A 20512-nucleotide genomic window follows, 5' to 3' on the forward strand; every position below is an offset into this window, starting at 1 on the left:
AGCAAGTCAATACTAGGGGTGGGAATCACCAGAGGCCTCACGATACGATACTATCACGATACTTGAGTCACGATACGATAGTATTGGGATACTAAATATATTGCGATATGATGAGTATTGCGATGTATTGCGATTTATTACCTTTTTTCAAATGCAAAGTAAAACGTTGTCAACATGTTTTATCTAATAAAATAAAGTTCAGTCTGTTCATCTCACTTCAATCATTTTTATTGCAGAACATGGTATTTTCTCAAGCAGACAGATGTAAACGCTGTAATCTGTGTTGCATGTACCTGACAAACTGAACTGTTTGTATTAGTCATATTCCAACTTAACTGAATGCACATGTGTGTGGACTACTGTACTATTACAGCTATTGAAATGAACAATGCAAATTCCTTATACAAAAAAAAAATATATACAAATTCTTAATTTTTTTTATGAATAATAAAATATCGATACTTGGCGTCCCTGTATCGATACAGTATCGCCACGCAAAGTATCGAATTCCCCCCCCACCCCTAGTCAATACAATACAATAACACACAATACCTTGATTGTCAAGCACATTTTTACATATACCTCAAGTTCATTAGGGTTGGGTACCGTTTTTAACCGATACCGGTACCTGTGAATCGATACTGGTACCCAACGGTACCTTTTTTCGGTACTTTACTCTCTAAAAATGTTATCTACCTACCTCAGTTATAAAAAATTATTCCAAACTTCAAATGATTTATTATCATTATTATTTATTTAGAACAATTTGTTAACACATTGGTCGCCAAGAACGACTTACGCCGTGTTTGCCCGCCATGCGTTGAACGCCAACAACGGCGTAAGTCGTTTTTGGGATCAATATTTAATTTTTTCGCCATGGCATTCATAATTCATCCAGTCTCTCTCCGGACTGCAGCGGCACCCTGTATGAGATTGCAACGCCTCAATACCGCCGCCTGGTGGATGGTCGGGCGAGTTACACTCTCGCCAAAACTGGAAGTGGTGCTGGTGCATCGAGGAAATCCCTCCGGCAGTAATATCTTGTTACGTGGATCCAGACAAACACTATAGTGCATTTGGATCGCTTTCTAAACTCAATAATCGATATGATTTCGGTGTTTATTGCACCATACAAACCGGAAATTGATCTAGGAGATCAGCGTCAAATAATTGGGATATTTTTCCTCCAGTCTCATCGGCGAACGGTAAGAGGACACTAACGTTATTTTCAGCCCCATTGTTTATTCATTTCACTGCAAACCATCTGATCAATGTATCAACCCATACTAAATAAAGCCGTTACTGGCGATCAAGGAATTATAAACGACCCCCCTGCCCCCTTTCCTTCACACATGAGGAAGCATAATGTATACCGATCATATACATTTGAATTGTTTAATATAGCGTGTATAGGAAATAAACGCCAATCGATAATCTATCATATGCGTCAGGGCCTATAACTCTCGTTTTTGGAATTACAGCAGAAAACATTAAAAACATACTTATATTCTAGATCAGGGGTCTCAAACTCAATTTACCTGGGGGCCGCTGGAGGTAGAGTCTGGGTGAGGCTGGGCCGCATCAAATATTCCACAAAAAAAGGGTTTCAAGTATTCCAAAAATGTATTAATACATCAACAAACTACCCCTTTGCCTCATCATAAAACCTCACAAACACCAGCAACTGAGCATTCTCAGTGGTGTCAGTGGACTCATCCACAGCTATGGAAATGCACTGTGCATTTTTTTTAATCTATCACAAAGCTGTTTAATGAAATCATCAGCCAGTATTTCAGTTATTCTGGTTGCTGTGCTATCTGAGGAGGATTTGCTTTTGTTTGCCTTCAAACATGGTATGTATGCATCAGAGAATGGCTTCTTGTGTTTAGCCAACACCCATGCCACTGAGTGAGGACTTGGTTGCTTTTTATCGTTGTGACATAACTTTAACAATAATTCTGCTTGCAGCTTGATATGATGATTTCATTCCATTTATTTTTGTGGTTCTTAGTGCTGAAAGGTTGCATCAAAATAACTGTTTTGTTTCGTATTGGCGTTTCAAATTGCGTTTCAAATTGCCACTCTTCACAAGAGCTACCGTTTCTTGGCACATTGTGCTGGTTGGAGGGAGGATGAACGCATATTTTTCAGTCCATTCACCTTTGAAATGCAGCGATTTTCACTGTTGACTTTTATTTTACTGGCCATCTTTGAACATGCCATATTTTTCTACTAGCTGCCTGCTGGCAAAACTATGCTACTAGCTACAGTACCTGCAGATTAGACTACTGTAGATGCGCTGTCAACTCTCGCTCTGACTCCGACCCGTTGAAAGAGACAACATGCATTCCGTGAAGACCCACCCTACTCTGCCTCTGATTCGCAGACTGTGGGTGGGGGGTGGGGGGGGGGGAATGGTGACGGGACACTGAATATGATTGGACCAAAGCAGTAGACAGACACAGACAGTTGGAGCAGTGCAGCCGGACAGGAGCTTGCAGAGGAGATAGGGGAGAATTTCGAGGATACCTGCTATACGCACTGATGACAGGATATATTTCCTTCCACTTGGTATCACTCCGGAATTACGTTTCAACCACTAACGTTGCTGCCATGAGCCTGCGCTATGGTAGCCTACAAGTGATCAAATAAATAAAACGCCCAACTCGCGCAACGGGTCGGCAAAAGGTTGCGCGCGGGCCGCACTAACACTAAACTTTGATGTCAAGTAGGGGGCCGCAAAATATCATCCTGCGGGCCGCAAATGGCCCGCGAGTTTGAGACCCCTGTTCTAGATGGTATTAACACAACAATGTACGAATGAAAAAATATAACGTTCCCACATCCTGAACAATAGATAATCGATGTTGAATGGGCCATAGTAATGTCAATATAACAATACAATTTAAAAAGTTATAGCCCTGCAAAGAAGATAAACATCTCCATTGGCTTTCAACGGTGGCAGACTGGGTACAATGATGGGCACAACCCCACACACACACATATCTTTAAATAAAAAATTATGTTTTACAAAATAACAAGTATAAAACGATTAAACAAGTCACTCAAGCAGCAATTAACTATTCTGCGGAACTAAAAGGTACACATCTCTATATTTAAATAAATAAATAAATAAATAAATAAATAAATAAATAAATAAATAAATAAATAAATAAAGGTATTGTATTTTACAAAATAACAAGTATAAAACGATTAAACAAACCACGCAAGACAACAGAAATAACTACAATCAGAATCAGAATCCGTAACCAGTAACCACACTTGCGACCGTTTTTGGCTTGCCATTGCCCCCGACTGCTTTGTTGTTGTTGAATCAAGTAAAATCCTAGGTAAGCTGTATTGTGCACGTGAACGTGCGGCACACTTCATAGGTTTCGTTTTGCGGTAAACGAAACGTAAGAAAAAAAGGTGCCCGAAATGTGGCACCGGTGGATCTCACGTGAATCGGTACTCGGTAGTACCGACGTGATTCAGTCAATACCCTTAAAAGTACCGGAATCGGTACCCATCCCTAAAGTTCATCCTCTGCATTTAACCTATCCCAACTCGACTAAAAACACACTTCTTCAATCAATATCTGAAATGAAAGAAGGAAAAAACTAAAACTAAAACGAACCTTCTTACTGTCTTCTACTATCATGCACTCTTCCACTAATTAATATTCCTTGTCTATATTACTACCTACTATACTAATATGTCTAATCAACACTGCAGCACCCAAGTTTCAACATTGTTTGATGAACATTGTTACTCAGTTGAAAGTCCTGCTGACTTGTCGTACAGAACCTGTAAGTCGCTTTGGATAAAAGCGTTTAGCTAAATTACTGAAAATGTAAATGTAGTGGGCAGGTCCTGTGCCTGGGGACCAACACCTACAGTAGCATGATGTCCTTATGAGGAAACTAGAGTACCCAGAGGAAACCCACACAAACACGGGGAGAACACAGAGGAAACCCACACAAACACGGGGAGAACATGCAAACTCAACACAGCAAGGCCCCCTGCTGGGGTCTGAACCCAGGCACTTCTGTTTGTGAGGCAACAGTACTAACCACTGTGAACCCAGGACCTTTGAGCTGTGATGTAACAGTACTAACCACTGTGATCCCAGGACCTTCTAGCTGTGAGGCAACAGTACTAACCATTGTGAACCCAGGACCTTCGAGCTGTGAGGTAACAGTACTAACCACTGTGAACCCAGGACCTTCTAGCTGTGAGGTAACAGTACTAACCACTGTGAACCCAAGACCTTCTAGCTATGAGGTAACAGTACTAACCACTGTGAAACCAGGACCTTCTAGCTGCAAGATAACAGTACTAACTAGGGATGGCACCGATCCGTTATTCAGTATCGTTATCAGTCCGATACTGGCCAAATTCACAGGATCGGATATCAGAAAAACAGGAAGTATTTTCTGATCCGATACATTCCGTAAAGGGAGAGGTGTCACAATGTTAGCATTAGCTGAACGCGAGTGACAGAAACACTGGAAATTTCAACACCACAACCTTAATTAAACACAGATCATCATGGAAAGGAGTGTGCCGAGTACATATGTGCAACGAATGCCAAGAGGAAAAGTTTGCTGCAACAGCTACCATCGCTGGAAACCATTACAAAGCGCAAGAAACTCCCTGCAGACGGTAACAAAGAAAAGCTGATAACCGAGAAAATAGACTAGTGCAAGCTATATGTTTGTGACAAAAAATGTCCCCACCTTCCATGCTCTGCTGAGGAACTTGATGTTTAAATTTACGTGTCGAGTATTAGAGTAAGAAAACTGGATAATATGTGTCTCAAACAATCCCCCAGCCATGTTTCAACCCCCATACATTACCATTCACCTTTTTAATAAATTTCTTTATTACAGGAAAAGTATGTTGTACATTTACAATTGGCAACAACATCATTTATTTTCCATCTTTTTCTCTTTTCTTCCCCTTTCATTTCCCCTTCCCCTCCCTCATACCCACCCCATCCCCCCCACACCGGAGTTGTTGAAAACACATCTGCAAAACATCCAAACATACAGCATAGATGCTACTGGGAAAGAAAAACAAAAAAAACAATAATAATATCAATCAGACCCATCTATATTATGCACAAACATTTAGATATTGGTGCAATTTTTTATGTATTTTCTGTTTATAAATGTTTCAGAAGATGCAGAATTTATAGATACTTTTCATGGAATGTTCAATTGTAAACAGAATGATAATAATAATAATAACTTTAATTTGTAGAGCGCCTAATAGACCACTACACTTCCGCGTTACATTGCAATCGGGGAGGAGATTGCGGGGGGAGCAAATTAATGAATGTGGATGAGAGCCGTGATGTAAGTGGTTGCATTACTAATCGATCAGAACTAAATCGGCAGAGAAAAAGCCCATTTTTAAGCACCTATTCCCCATGCACATGCGCAGATTGCCCACGGATTGTGACGCCATGCACACCCGCCCTGGACTGTTCCATCAGAGGGGCGAGCTTCGGTGGCCAGTGTCTTTTCAGCCGAACAGGATAATGAAACAATGATCTCACTAAATGGCCAGACGCGTCTTATGGCGACATCTACAATTACCTCATTGAGTCTCCAGGTAGACTAATGTTTATATTTAAGTGCAGTGGTCTGTAGCCACTCACACTACCACCGAAGCTCCCCCCTCTGATGGAACAGTCCAGGGCGTGTGTGCGTGGCGTCACAATCCGTGGGCAATCTGCGCATGTGCATGGGGAATAGGTGCTTAAAAATTGGCTTTTTCTCGGCCGATTTAGTTCTGATCGATTAGGAATGCGTGTTCAGGAGATTCTAGCGCCGTGTTCAGGAGATTCAGGCGCATACAAGTCTATTCTATCATGTCTCCAGCACCCCCACAGCCGTAGCTGCAATCACTTGCATCACGGCTCTCATCCACATTCATTAATTTGCTCCCCCCGCTATCTCCTCCCCGATTTCAGAATCCTGGAAGACTATTGTTGATGAGTTGTTATGAAGAGCTGGCTACAATCCAGGAACAAAGAGATACAATTGTAAACCACTATCCATATCTTCCTCATTCCTGGTTGTGTCTGTGTGAAATCTCTCCCCAAACAGTTTCAAATGTTCTCAAGGTCATGTCCTACAAAGTATCCTCTATACAGTCTGCCCCATTGTTCTGACAAGGATTATTACGTTCCTTTTGGCCTCCTTGCTGAGTCTGACGTGGACAAGAAACCCATAGTCCTAGTTATCAAATTCTTGGTTTGCAATGGTTTTGCACCTTGTGGGTAAATATAAACCCAGTTTTCATCTACAACTCCTGTTTCCTCATTGTCTCACTGCTTGGTCCCTAACAAGGAGAAATGGGCATTCTAAACACTCTGTGCAAGGCCTCTATTGGCGGTAAATTGTTCTTTGTTTTCACAATGTGTGCCCTCTATCGTATCGAGATACATATTCCATGTGTATGGAATAACACTCACCTTTAACATTCACTTTAAACACTTTTTAACACTACACCATATTGTATCTATTTATTAGTAAAAGATTTGCACTACCTCTCTAACTCATCTTTGCATTTGTTTGCATTGTGTACTTGTACTAGTTTGTATATTTTGTATAGTGTTTGGTCTTTATTTTTTAAACTTTTTTACTGTCTGAAGCACAATCTCAGGGGGCTCATACAGAACCAAGCATTTCACTGTAATGTACATGTACCTTATATGTGACAAATAAGCTGGTCAGGAAGGCCAGTAACATGGTGGGAGTGGAGCTAGACTCTTCCTCTGTCAGAGAGGAAGAGCCTTGCTAAGCTCCACGGCATCGACAACCCCTCCCACACGCTATACACAGACTTGGCTGATAGAAGGAGCATGTTCAGTGTTAGACTAAGACTCCCTAGATGCAACACTGAACGGCACAGGAAGTCCTTAATTCCAACAACCATCAGAGTATACAACGCATCACTGTGCCTCACTGCCTCACCACAGAGTGACAGTACAAACTCTGGTAATCTTCCTGGACTTTTGACTTCTTATTTTTACATATACACTTAAACATTTTTATTAAAAAAATTCTACATTTATTACTGTAAATGTTACTGTATATTTTTGGCTGTATATTTTAGAATGTATATATTTTAGAATGTATATCCCGGACTGTATTTTTATTGTTATTTGTGATTTTTGACTACCTAAACTTTACGCAACATAGGGGAGGAGCAAACATAGCTTGCATAGCAGCCTTCTAAACTCTAAATTACCTTGAAGAAAAAGTTTTCTGCCAGTGAAGTTTTGTCACAGATATTTGACGGTGAAAGTGACATAGGAGAGAGAATGTGTCTGAGACCCTGATTATGAGGCGTCCTCCTCTAATGAGAATGAGACCCTTAGTGCAGATGCTCCTGTCTCTCAACCACAAGCAGACACGTTACTTTCCAAAAACGGAAAGTTATCATGGGCCCACTCCCCACTTGAACAACATAATATATATTATGTATGTATAATTGGGTGGGTGGGGGGGGGAGTAGGTGTAATGTTTTATTTAAATGGTTATTTAGGTAATCAACAAAGTAACATGAAGCACCTGAAACATACATTTGGGTAACACTTTTGATTATGATAATTTTCTGGAGGTTTAAACTGCTGGGGTCAAAATGTCCCCAAGGATAAAGAGTGTAAAGTCAATTTGAGGATAACAGGAGGGTTAACAAAACCATTTAAAATAATTTTAGCCCTGCTAGATAGAGGTAGCAAATAACTCTAAGGATGGCAATAATAATAATAAACGTTATTTGTACAAATTCCATACAAGAATTGCAGCCCAAAGTGCTTCACAGCAGAAAATACACTAGAATACATCAAATGAGCATAAAATAGACAGAATAAATGCAATGCAGAAAATAAAAATACAAGATGATAGAAGTAGATGATCGTAGTGTTCTTGGGGCATGTAGTTGACAAGAAAATTGCCAATATAGCTTGGTCTGGTTCCATTTAGGGCTTTGTACATAAGAAGGAGGACCTTCAAATCAATTCTAAATGTTACCGGAAGCCAGTGTAATAGCCTAGCTGAGAGTTGAATAAGCTGAAGTATTTTCTTCAGTCGGCTTGGAATAAAGGCATGGATCCGTTTTTCAGCATCCTTTTGATTTATAAATGGTTGTACTTTAGCTTTGTTTCTAAGGTGGAAGAATTATGTTTTTGTCACCTTGTTAATGTGGGACTTAAAGCTTACCTAGTAGACCTGAGTCTATGATAACCAAGACTTGTAAGCAAGGAGTAAGTTTCCCCATAATATTATTCAGCAGAATTTCTCTTGAACTTGAAATTTGGTAAATTCCAGTAAATATTGCAATTCCGAAACTCTTGAGTATCATAAATGGATTCAGCATCCCGAATAACCCCCAAAACCACTCCAACATTGTTGAAATTGATCAAGTAGTTTCCGAGATTTGTCCATTTAGGTGATTATGCAAATGTAGCTAATTATGCAAATAAAAAAAGTTGCCCAACATGTACAATTTAGCATCCGGCAGTTTCTAAGTGCTGGTGACCCATACTATCCATATCTATCATAAAAGTTTGGTGGTTCCAACATTTCCGGGTTCATTGTGTTGGCAAATAGACTATGTGTGGGACTCACGTGGGACGGTGAAGACTTGAAGAAGGTGAGAAGGAGCTTCCAGGCCAGCAGGTATCCCAAGATGCAGCAGTGCTCCATGCTGAGGGGCTGGACCACAGCAAACTCCCCAACCTGGACACCCACCAGGATGCTCTCACACAGCTCCTCACTGGCACACAGTAAGGCCATCAGAGGAGCTGGAGGAGACCTGGAGACACAAACACAGTCTACTCAGCAAATCAACCCTATAAGAACCATGTACATTTTTGGACAGCTTGTGTATTTGCAGTTGTGAAAATAATCTAAATTACTTTGAATGTGAAGGTGATATATCACAAGAAACTACTCAACTTCTACCGTCTTTAACTATGAGTGAACACAACAATCTAACCTACCATCTCTATATAGTAAACTACTCAACTGGTTCTGCGCCAAAAACGAGTATACTCGTTATTGCCCGCCAATCTAATAACGCCAACAACGAATTTACTCGTTTTTATGATCGTTGTTTCCTTTATTCGCTATTGGCATTCATAATTCATCCAGCAAGGCTTGGGGAGCCAGCTGGACTCTGTCTGATATTGCAACGCCTCAATACCGCCGCCTGGTGGATTTCGGGCAAGTTGCACTCCACTCTAAACCGGATGTGGCGCTCTGTGCATCGGGGAAAATGTTCCGGCAGAGCTATCTTGTTACGTGGATCCAGACAAACACTCGAGTGGCATTGGAGACTCATCGGCCACAGGTAAGAGGAATCTAGCGTTAATTCCAGCTCGATTGTGCATTTATTTCATTGCAATCCATCTGATCAACGTATTATGTCGTACTAAAGAAAGCCGTTACTGACAATCAAGGAATCATAAACGACCCCCCCCCCCCCCTTTCCTTCGCATAATGTATAGCGATCATATGCATTTGAATTTTTTAATATAGCGTGTATAGGAACGAAACGCCAATCGATTATGTATAATATGAGTCAGGGCCTATAACTTGCGTTCTAGGAATTACTGCTCTACACTCTAAAAACATACCACTGCTGGCGGGACAAAACCTCATAACTCCATTTTTCTATTTTTTTTTTTTTTATCAACTCAGTAGATCATCCTCCATGTGTGTGTGGTTTTACAAAGTCTATACAATGGGAAAGCATTAAACCAATCATCTGTCTAAACCTCGTAACTCTATTCGCCCTCAAATCTGTGTTCGTTTTTTTCATCTGCTGAAAAGTTGGGTTTTTGGAGTTATGAGGTTTTGTCCCGCCAGCAGCGATACTTATATTCAGGACGGTACTACTACTAACACGACAATGTATGAATGGAAAATTATAACGTTCCCACATCCGGAACGATAGATACCCGATGTTGAATGGGCCATAGTAATGTCGATATAGCTATAATATAAAAAAGGTTATAGCCCTGCAAAGAAGGTGAGCGACTCCATAGGGTAACTTACAGCACTGGCAGAGAGTGGTATAAGATGGGCAAACTGCGTGGCAGACAATGTGTTAACTATGAATGATAGTCACAACACTAACTCACCATCTTTAGATAATACAGTACTCAACCGCTACTGTCTTTAACTATGAATGAACACAACACTCTAACTTACCATCCTTAGATAATACAGTACTCAACCTCTACTGTCTTTAACTACCTATGAATGAACACAACACTCTAACTTACCATCTTTATATAATAAAGTACTCAACCTCTACTGTTTTAACTATGAGTGAACACAACAATCTAACTTAACATCTCTATATAGTAAACGACTCAACCTCTACTGTCTTTAACTATGAATGAATACAACACTAACTTATCATCTATAGATAATAAAGTACTCAACCTCTACACTGGGGACTCGAGACTTGACTTGAGATTTTGTGACTCGACAACAACACTGCCTCTAACTTAGCATCTTAATAATTAGTGCCGTCAGGCGATTAAAAAAATGTATCTAATTAATTACAGGATTTTTGTATTTTATTTTTTTATTATTTTTTAAACAAACACATAAACAAACATGACAACACACGATAAGATATACAAGCATTAGTTGTCAGTGCACATCCAATGAGATCACATTTTAGTTAATTGTCTTATATAGGATATACCCTTAATACCTGTTATCTAAAAACCTACACACATGTGCTCCAGCTCGTACCCCCCCCTTCCGGACCCCCCATTGGATAATCCATCCATTTTCCCTCACTCCTAACCAGACATTACCATTATATGCTAGCTTTTATTTTCTCCACCACTTCTAACCACAATGTCATTTTGGATTCATTGAGACCCAAAATTCTTGCTGTAGATATTTCTTGATAGATCACATCGAGATATGTAATAATCCAGACCTTTCGGCACATTTTTTCCGGTTGGAACCATCGTGATGCTATCAGCTTTTTAGCCACTGTGATACCCGATAAAACCAATCTCTTTAGCTGTGGATGTACTGCACACTCAAAAACATCATTCAGCAGTAGTACAGAGGGGTGTACAGGTATATTCCAAGTTAAGAGATTTGATAGTTGCTGGGTCACCTCTTTCCAGAATATCTTAACTGGTGGGCAGTCCCAGTACATGTGCATAAATGTCCCCTCGTCCCCATTTGTACATAAGGAGCATTTGGAGTCTTGTATAAGACCCATTTTTTTCAGTCTTATAGGAGTCAAGTATGTCCTGTGAATATACAGTAGTTAAGATTGATTTGTTGATGGTCCGGGTTCCTTGATGTGAATCGAATATTTGCCCAGGCTTCTTGCCAATCAAAATCACTTTCCAGGTCTGGTATATCCCTCCTCCAGACGGAGTCTAGGTGGAGGGTTTCATATGAGGACGTTAGTAATTGATGATACAAATCTGAAACAAAACCTCTTGATGTCTCTCTTTCATAGAAGAATGTGGTATCTGTGGTGTACAATTGGTATATTTAATGGAACACTGTGAGCCTTCAAACATGCCAATAACTGTGCGTAAAAGTAATATGTGGACTTGGTGAGATTAAATTTTTTGCGTATTTCATTGAAACTACAAAAACCCTGTTTATTGAAGACGTCTCCTAATGAGTGTATGCCTTGCTTTTCCCATCTAGGGAATCTTATAGGTTGTTTTCCTATCCAGAGTGCATTGTTATTGAATAAGGGAGTATGAATATGCCATTTATGTAGGGTAGAATATTTTTTTTGTGTTTCGCGCCATATCCGGATCGCATGAGTGATTATGGGGCCAAATTTCCGTTCGCATTGCTTAATTGGTAATTTGGTGTATACTATGCCCTTCAGCTTATGTGGAGCTACTATATTTTCTCCTAAATTTCTCCAGGATACTAATGCTTGGGGATCAAACCATGTTGTTAGTGGTCTTAAAGTGTACGCCTTAAAGTAGTGGTAGAAATCTGGAAATGCCATAACTCCGTCTGCTTTGTTTCTCTGTGCAGTGGATCTTTTTATACGTGGTGGTTTGTTATTCCAAATAAATTTGTATGTGGAGGAGTGTAATTCTTTCCAGTAACCCTTTGGAGGGGGTAACGGTAGCATTGAGCTGAAGAAGTTGATTCTAGGTAGGACGTCCATCTTGATTATTGATATACGTGCCTGTACTGAGTTTTTAAGTTTCGACCACCTGACAAGGTCGTATTTGATTTTGTTTTGGATTTTTATGTAATTGTGCTTCACCGTTTGGCTTATGGTGGGGAATATCACAACTCCCAAACATCTAAATTGTTTTACCATCTGTATCTCTTTTGGGAGGGTTATATTTCTTTTTGCAGGGGCGTTAAGTGGGAGGAAGTAGGAATTTATCCTAAATCCCGATAGATCTCCAAAGTCCTCAATCAGCTTGAGAAGATGAGGCAATGGTGTGTTGGGGTTTTGCATGAACAGTATTACGTCGTCCGCATATAAACTAATTTTGTGTTGTGTGCACTTGATTATGATTGGTTCTATGGATTGGGATTGTCTTATATATTGTGCTAAAGGCTCTAATGATAGATCGAATAGTCCGGGACTAAGAGGGCAACCCTGTCTGGCTGAGCGTGATACCGGAAAGATTTGAGATTATAGATTTGTAATTAATTAATCGAATTAATCGCATTTTAATCGCATAAACATTTTAGGCCTGATATTCTATATTCTATAATCATATTTCAAATGTAATTGATATTCTCGTTTGGTTCATTATAATTTACTCAAGCCTAGTAACAGACACAGCATTTCTGACACTGGGAATATATTCCCTGAGATCCATAGATGTCCCTAGAATCAGATACCAAGAACATGCAAATGGACCATATTAAAAAAAAGTCTGTAAATGTGTATTCTACGTTCTTATGGAATGAATGAGATAAAAAAATATGAAAGAATTTTTTTTAATACATTTTGAGTTAATTTTCATAACGCGATAATTTGCTGTGTAATTAATTAATCTAATTAACGCGATAAACTGACAGCCCTAGTAATAATTAGGGATGTCCCGATCCGATCACGTGATCGGGATCGGCGTCGATTACGTGCTTTTCAGAGGATCGGGGATCGGGAAAAAATAATAATAAAAATCGGCAGTCAAAAAAAGAAAAATTTTATTCAACAAACATGACCATGTCCACGTCTTAAACTCATACGGAGGCCTTAGTTTTGGTTTTAAATTACATATAATATATCATCATTAATGTATTTATTGTCACACAGAGCAGAATAATTGTCCACAACAAACACATTCCCCTTTAATTTTCACCGTTGCAACAAACACCCCTTTAATTTAGACGCTACACGCTCGACCACATCACAACAACAGTACAACACGTCGCTCCCGAAACACGGTTAATATCCACTGACTTGAGCAGCTAGACTTAATGTCAGAGGTTTGGAACTAAGCATTTTAAAATAGAAAGTCAAGCCAGTTGCAATGTTTGCAAGGAGGACAGGCTGGAGGCGAAGTTTTCAGACTAACTTTTCACCCGGAGGATAACGTGACTGAGGATTATCGTCGGCGTTTCAGACCAGAATGGACCATTACGTAAGACGAACACTGAATGTATACTAATGTGCAAACATATATTGAAACTTTTAATATTTCTCATATGAAGCAGAAGCACATTTCTCAGGGTGAATGTAATAACAAAAGCCTCCGCTCTCGCGCCCCGGACTATAGGCAACAGATGGGCTTGTCTCGCTCTGCCAGTTTCTGACAAAAATGCGTCAAAATTTATTACTAATGTGAAAGATCGGATCGGAAACGATCGGATCGATAGATATTTAAAATCACGTGATCGGGATCGGATCGGAAGCAAAAAAAGGCGATCGGGACATCCCTAGTAATAATGTTTGAAAACATTGTTCCTCTGAAAACTTAAAAACAGACTTATATGGTTCTTCATCTGAGGTACTCAATTCAATAAATAATATATATATTTTTTTTTTATTATTCTTTCCAAAAGCAAAGAGGTCTAGAAGCACGGCTAACGCTAATGGCGCGCATACCAGCAAGGCTAACAAACGGGCACAGAGGCACTGAAAGAGGATTTCACCTGTCTAATGAACACACTAGACTAGACAAATATCAAGATGTATCCATCAGTGGACCAATTGCATGCTTTCGCAGAGGACAAGAAGCCTTCAGTCGACTCCTTCAGACATTAAACCCACAGCCCAAATGGAATGATAAAAAAAAAACATTCTTGCATTCAGGGGGGTAGTCGACTACCAGTCGACTATCGTCAAATTTCGGCCAATCAAAGTCGACTATCCAAATTCTTTGTCGGGGACAGCCCTAGTGTGGATTAACACTTTTTTTAGTCTTGTGACCCTGTTTGCTTCCTGTCTGAAGCTTCCAGGTTCACTCTGATCTGGGCCAGACCTTAAACCACAGGGGTTGCTGAGTTAAGCTAATGCCACTGCATCAACTATACTACTAGCAAGTATTTATACCAATTAATGTCCAAAAAGGTTTATACAAATGTAGCTAAACCTAAAAGCCCACACCACCAGTGTTAATTTTGTCAGCTATTTTAATTTTAGTCTTGACAGTCTGTGCCAAAAATTTAAAAAGTCATTATTGGGCGCCGACGGTTGAGTGCCAAAAACGTGAAAAGTTGTTTTTGGATCGTTTGATCTTTTTACTTTGATCCCCGTTCTACAGACTTGCCCAGAGTGATCTGCATCATTTAGGCACGTCCCCACACATTAAAACTGCATTCTGATCAGGGCGGTTAGGTGGCCGAGCGGAGATTGCGTTCGTCACCAGCCCCGGAGCTGTGAGCTGGATTCGCCTGTTCGAATCCAGCTCACAGCTCCGGGGTTGTCACCAGCTTGGCTGGCCGTCTGCACTAATACAATTGGCTGTATTAGAGGGTGGGAGAAGCTGGCGGGGTGGGTCCGGGTCGTTGTAAACAGCGACTCCTACAGTTCGGTCGGGGCGCCTGCTAAGCGCGGATAGGACTCGAGGGGGATAGTGTGGTCCTCCCACACGCTACGCCCTCTCGATGAGAATCCGCGCTGCCAGGTGAAAAGAAGCGGTGATTGGCTGGACGTGTGTCGGAGGAAGCACGTGGTAGCCTCCACTCTCCCAGATGATCTGACTGTGGGGGGTAAGTGCGCAGCGACCAGGAAGGGACTGGGAATTGGCATACGACTAACATTGGGATGGGAGAAAATCGGAGGAAAATGGAGGGGGAAAAAGACCAAAAAAAAAAAAAAAAAAAACTGCATTCTGATCGACTATCACCAGGTGGCAGTATCGTCCGTGTCTGAACTGCAATGACTTGGGGCTGATAGTCAGCTTCACTTTCAGTTTCTCCTCGCTTAGTGGCCCCTCCTTCTGCTGGGACAGAAATGCACAGTGCTCGCCTCGGAATTCCGTTGCATAAGTGTATTTGACCATCGAAACGTGTATAGACATATACACTGGTAATCGCGATGGCGATGCGATCACTTGGAATTATTCTTTTGGAATACCTTCTGGCTAAGGTAAGGTACATTCTATGTCTATTTTACCGAATCTGAAACGTGAAACGATCACAGGTCTGTGTTTCACCGGACGAAAAACATGCTTGGCAAACACGATCATAGTTGAGTTAAAACGACCCCCGCTTGATGATTTTGTGATGGTATATATACATATCATATACCTTTGATTTGGGAGTATTCAGGGTTTCAGGGGATCAGCCAGAACAGTTTGGGCTTATTGCACATATCGAGTTTTATCTTGCGATCTATGAAAAAATACTGTATCGTGTGGGGTCTGTTTGTGCCTTGATCAGGCGTTCCCAGTGTGATGTGTTATGTCTAGCTGTAGTTCCCTGTCCTGGTCTTGTAGTCCTTATCGTTTCCCTCCCAGGTGTACCCATTTGTAATCAACCCAGGTGTGTCTCGTCTTGTCATTCCCTCATGTATAACTGTTCTGTCTTCCCCTGTGTCTGATGCTGATCCTGTCTGTACGGTTCTGTGTTTTGTTTTGTCATTATTTTATATTTCTTTCTGATCACAAAACCATGGTAATTAATCATTAAATAACTTTTGTTGGTTACTTTGGCTACCGTCTCCTTATTATGTTACATTGACCAGACAACAAGCCTTCCTTCAGTCAATGGTAACGTAATATGTATTATCTTGGAAATGCGCGATGTTTAGCGTGTAATACACTACAAACTACAGCGTGTGGAAACAAACTATTATTCCCATGCTGGACTACAAGTAATGTTTGTCAAAATGAGCCACACCGTGTCTCTACAGCTATAATACAGAACACATACACAGCTTCGCAAACATAGTGCAATGACCACGGAAATGACTAGAAGGCTGGCATTCTAAGGGTAAGGATAAGCAATATGCGTGGCAGTCAAAGTGTTAATCATGTGTCAAATGCTCCTTTTTCGTTTTCATCATATTTAGTCACCTTCATTTATTTTTCGTTTAGTCAGTTTTAGTCAACTACAGGTCTGAGCATTTTAGTCTTTGTTTAGTCTCGATTTAGTCTTTTTTTGTTTAGTCTCTGAAGAGTTTACCGCCGGCCACTAGGGGGCAGCATCTCATTAGGAATGCTGACCGGCTTAGCTGGGTCGGCCATTTTGAATCACGGAGATTCATTCATTCTGTGTGGGTTGGACTACAGTAAGACGTTCACTTATTCCTGTAAGTCTGTTTGTCACTATTAAGTATTATATATATATATTAAGGCTGTCAAAGTTAACGCGTTATTAACTCATTCAGCGCCAGCCATTATGTCCATCCTTGTAGTCAATGGGCCACACTTTAAAAGATAGGCATTTTCACTGTGCGTCACAATGTTTGCAGAGCTATATCTATATTCTATATTATAGCTATGGAGACAATACTATGGCTCATTTGACAGCCACTATCTCTCGTCCAACATGTAAAAAAGAGTAAATTTTTTCATGTATACGTTTGCGTGTTATCCCCGTGGTGAATATTGTATAGTTTCAGAGTGATCCGGGCTAATTCCTGAAAGCTGCGTTATGGAGCACTATGTGCATTTTGCGAAAGTCGTTTGTGTTGCTCGTCTGGACATGATATTATTTCCAAATCAAAGGTATATAATAGGCATTATGTTTCATCATGAAGGCATTAAAGGGGGGGGGTCGTTTTGTGATGCTCTGATCGTCAACAACGGCATACGTTTTGAATACTACATACGTTGATCGTTGCGATCGATGTGAAATCATTGTAGGATAAAAGTAGGTTTGATGTCATATAGTTCTTACCTTTGCTAGGAGGTATTGCAAAAAGAATATTCCAATTGTCTGATCGCGATTTCCAGTATTGATGTCCATCGGGTCCCTGACATGAAATGGGACAAACTATGCATGAAGTGTGCTGGACGGTTCCAAGGGGCTCGACTGAAGCCTTTTACTTGCCCGGGTACCATTTCTCCACCTGGACCATATAATAATAATAAGGTTTCAAAGGGTAGGCGATACTGCCACCTAGCAGGATTCGGCCGGCATTGCAATCTCGGTGTCTCAGAATGAGTCCCAATGATACACAGAGGTCCGTGGGACTGTATAGAATAAAAAAAATCAAATAAAAGAAAAAATTATAAAAACTATAGAAAATCTGAATATACTTGGGTTCTGGCGCTCAACGCATGGCGAGATAACCCGACTATAGTCGTGGTTGGCCGTGAATGAGTTAACGCAATTATTTTTACGCACGATTAACTCATTGAACGGCGACCACGAGTATAGTCGGGTTAACTCGCCGACGCTTGAATGCCAATCACGAGTATAGTCAGGTTTTAATCGTTATTTCTTTTATTAGCGATATCCATTCGCGATATCCAAGCCAATTGTAGTTTTGGTTAATGTTACACCTGTTCTCTATGTGTATATGTCTAACTGTTTAGTAATGTGTGAATTCCGGGTTGACAGTGTCAGGTTCATGTTGTTAAAGCACAGATGAGTAGAAACTTTAAGGTGGTATCTATAAATGGTCTGGTTAACCCAGTTAAATGGAGCAAAGTCATAACCAAATTGAAACGTGAAAAAGCTCAAATTATCTTTTTACAAGAAACGCATCTCTCTCAGACGGAGCACGAGAAACTCAAGAAATATGGATATAGGAATACATTCTATAGCTTGTTTAAATCGGGTCAAACGAGGTGTTTCTATACTAATTCCTAACTCATTAAATTTTGAACTTATGAAAGAAACTAATGATAAGGAAGGACGCTGTCATGATAAAATGCAAATTAGAGGGCAACTTGGTTATGCTGCTGAATGTATATGCCCCACCGGGGAGCAACAAAGGTTTATATAAATTCATATTTGGTCTGATAGCAGTGGAATCTGAGGGGATACTAATCTGTGGGGGAGATTTTAATACTATTCTTAGTCGTGAGCTGGACACTACAAGCCATAGGGTAAACAGGACTCCACAGACAAAAATAATTACTGCTTCACTTAAACTTAGGAATGTTTGATGTATGGCGAGATCTCCACCCGTCTGAGAGAGATTACACCCACTATTCTGTTCCTCAATTTACTATCTTTTTATGTTTAGAGGTGATAGACATAGGATAAGGGATTGTACTTTGGGAACTACTGACATATCAGACCACTCTGCAGTCTATATGACTTTACACTTGGATAGTAGGCCAAGGAACACACTATGGAGGCTTAACACGGGAATATTGAATAACAAAACAATTTGTGAAAGTATTAGGACAGAAATAAAAACATATATAGAGAATAATGATAATGGTGAGGTTAATCCAGTGCTTGTTTGGGATGCTGCAAAAGCTGTGCTAAGGGGAAAAATGATTGCCATCACAGCAACACTGAAGAGGACGAAAGAGCGCAAATATCAGGATCTGAATCTGGGTTTTCTACTCTAGCATACCTGAAAAACATACAGAAATAGATCAAATGCTCAGCATGACCTCATAATAGCACTTTCTAAAACCAATCCCAGAATAGATCTGCTGGTTGAAAACTTCAACCAGCCACATACCTCTCATTAGATTTCATTGTGCCATAGATTAAATATTATACCCCTTCTAGCATGATGTCAGGTCAGTAGAACTTTTAAATAAGTCAGTACAAATTAATCAGAATGTTGCTCAATGTTGGGGTTTAAGGTTGAGGGACGGAGGGAGGGGGTAAGAAATGGAGTTGAAAAAGGGGTGAGAAATAGAAAGGAGAGTAGAACATGTTTGTTTTTAAAATTGTTACAAAATTGTATGTACATTATATGTTATGAGGTGGTGAGCAACTTAACATTACACTCTGATTATTGCTGTGGTGTACTTTAATAATAAAATAAATACATTTCATATACATTTGAAATTCATGGTTTGTTGTGTTCTTTATCAGTAGTTTAAAAATGTATGTTTTAATTTTTTTTTAATGATCTTTTCCCCCCTTCTTTTCCGTTTTTTCTCCCATCCCAATGTTAGTCGTTATACCAATTCCCAATCCCCTTCCTGGTCGTTGCGCACTCTACCCCCTACCGTCGGTCCGGGAGGGCGGAGACTATCACATGCTTCCTCCGACACATGTGTAGCCAGCCCACAACTTCTTTTCACCTGGCAGCGCAGACTCTCACTGAGAGAGTGTAACGTGTGGAAGGTCACACTACCTCTCCTAGATCCTTCCCTTGCTGTGCAGGCGCCCCGACCGAACTGTAGGAGTCACTGTTTACAACGACCAGGACCCACCCTCGCCGGGTTTCGCACCCGCTAACACTGCCAATTGTGTTAGTATGGGCGGTCGGCCAACCCGGAAGCACCACAGCTGGATTCGATCCCACTGTCTCTGTGGTGGTAGACAGACGCTTAGTCCGCTGCACTACCCGACCGCCCTATAAATGTATGTTATGGCAATTCATGATGTATTTTTGTAAGTTTGGGTCCCGGGGAAACACCAAATTTCTCTTTTGGGTCTCGAGCTGAAAAAGTTTGGGAACCCCTGCTCTAGAGCAACAGCATACAAATACTCCAACTAGTCAGCTGCTACAGCACATTAGGGAAACAAGAAAATTTATTGACGAAGTCTATAAAGATGACATTGAGAAAAGAAATCTAAATGTTTACATCAAACATATTATGAATCAGGCCCAAAGGCTACTAGATTATTGGCCAGAAGGTTGCGAAAGCAACAGACCCAAAATACAATTAATAAGATTAAAGATCCCTTCAACTGGAGTAGTGTCCAGTAATTTGGAAGATATAGAGAAGGCCTTTGAATCATACTACAAAAACCTATATACACAACCAGCACAAATAGATAGTGAAGCCACTATTGCATTCCTGAGGTCTCTTGACCTGCCCTCAATTGGCAAAATGCAGAGCAAAATTATAACAGCAGAAATCACTATAGAGGTGTTAGACAGGTACAAAGCTTTTCGCCAGGAAATCATGCCATTGCTGTTGGCC

At 40.4% G+C, this 20512-nt stretch overlaps 1 protein-coding gene across 1 annotated transcript in view; it reads right to left on the reverse strand.

Annotated features, from left to right (window-relative positions):
- ltn1 (listerin E3 ubiquitin protein ligase 1) overlaps positions 1-20512 on the reverse strand; it is a 206501-nt gene that overhangs the window by 19875 nt on the left and 166114 nt on the right. Inside the window, exon 27 of the mRNA XM_084320815.1 lies at positions 8646-8832. Within this exon, the coding sequence (XP_084176941.1) occupies positions 8646-8832 (187 nt within the window). The remainder of the gene's footprint in view (positions 1-8645; positions 8833-20512) is intronic.

The sequence above is a fragment of the Notolepis coatsorum genome (assembly GCF_963971535.1).
Source record: "Notolepis coatsorum genome assembly, chromosome: 8".
Classification (NCBI taxonomy): Eukaryota; Metazoa; Chordata; class Actinopteri; order Aulopiformes; family Paralepididae; genus Notolepis; species Notolepis coatsorum.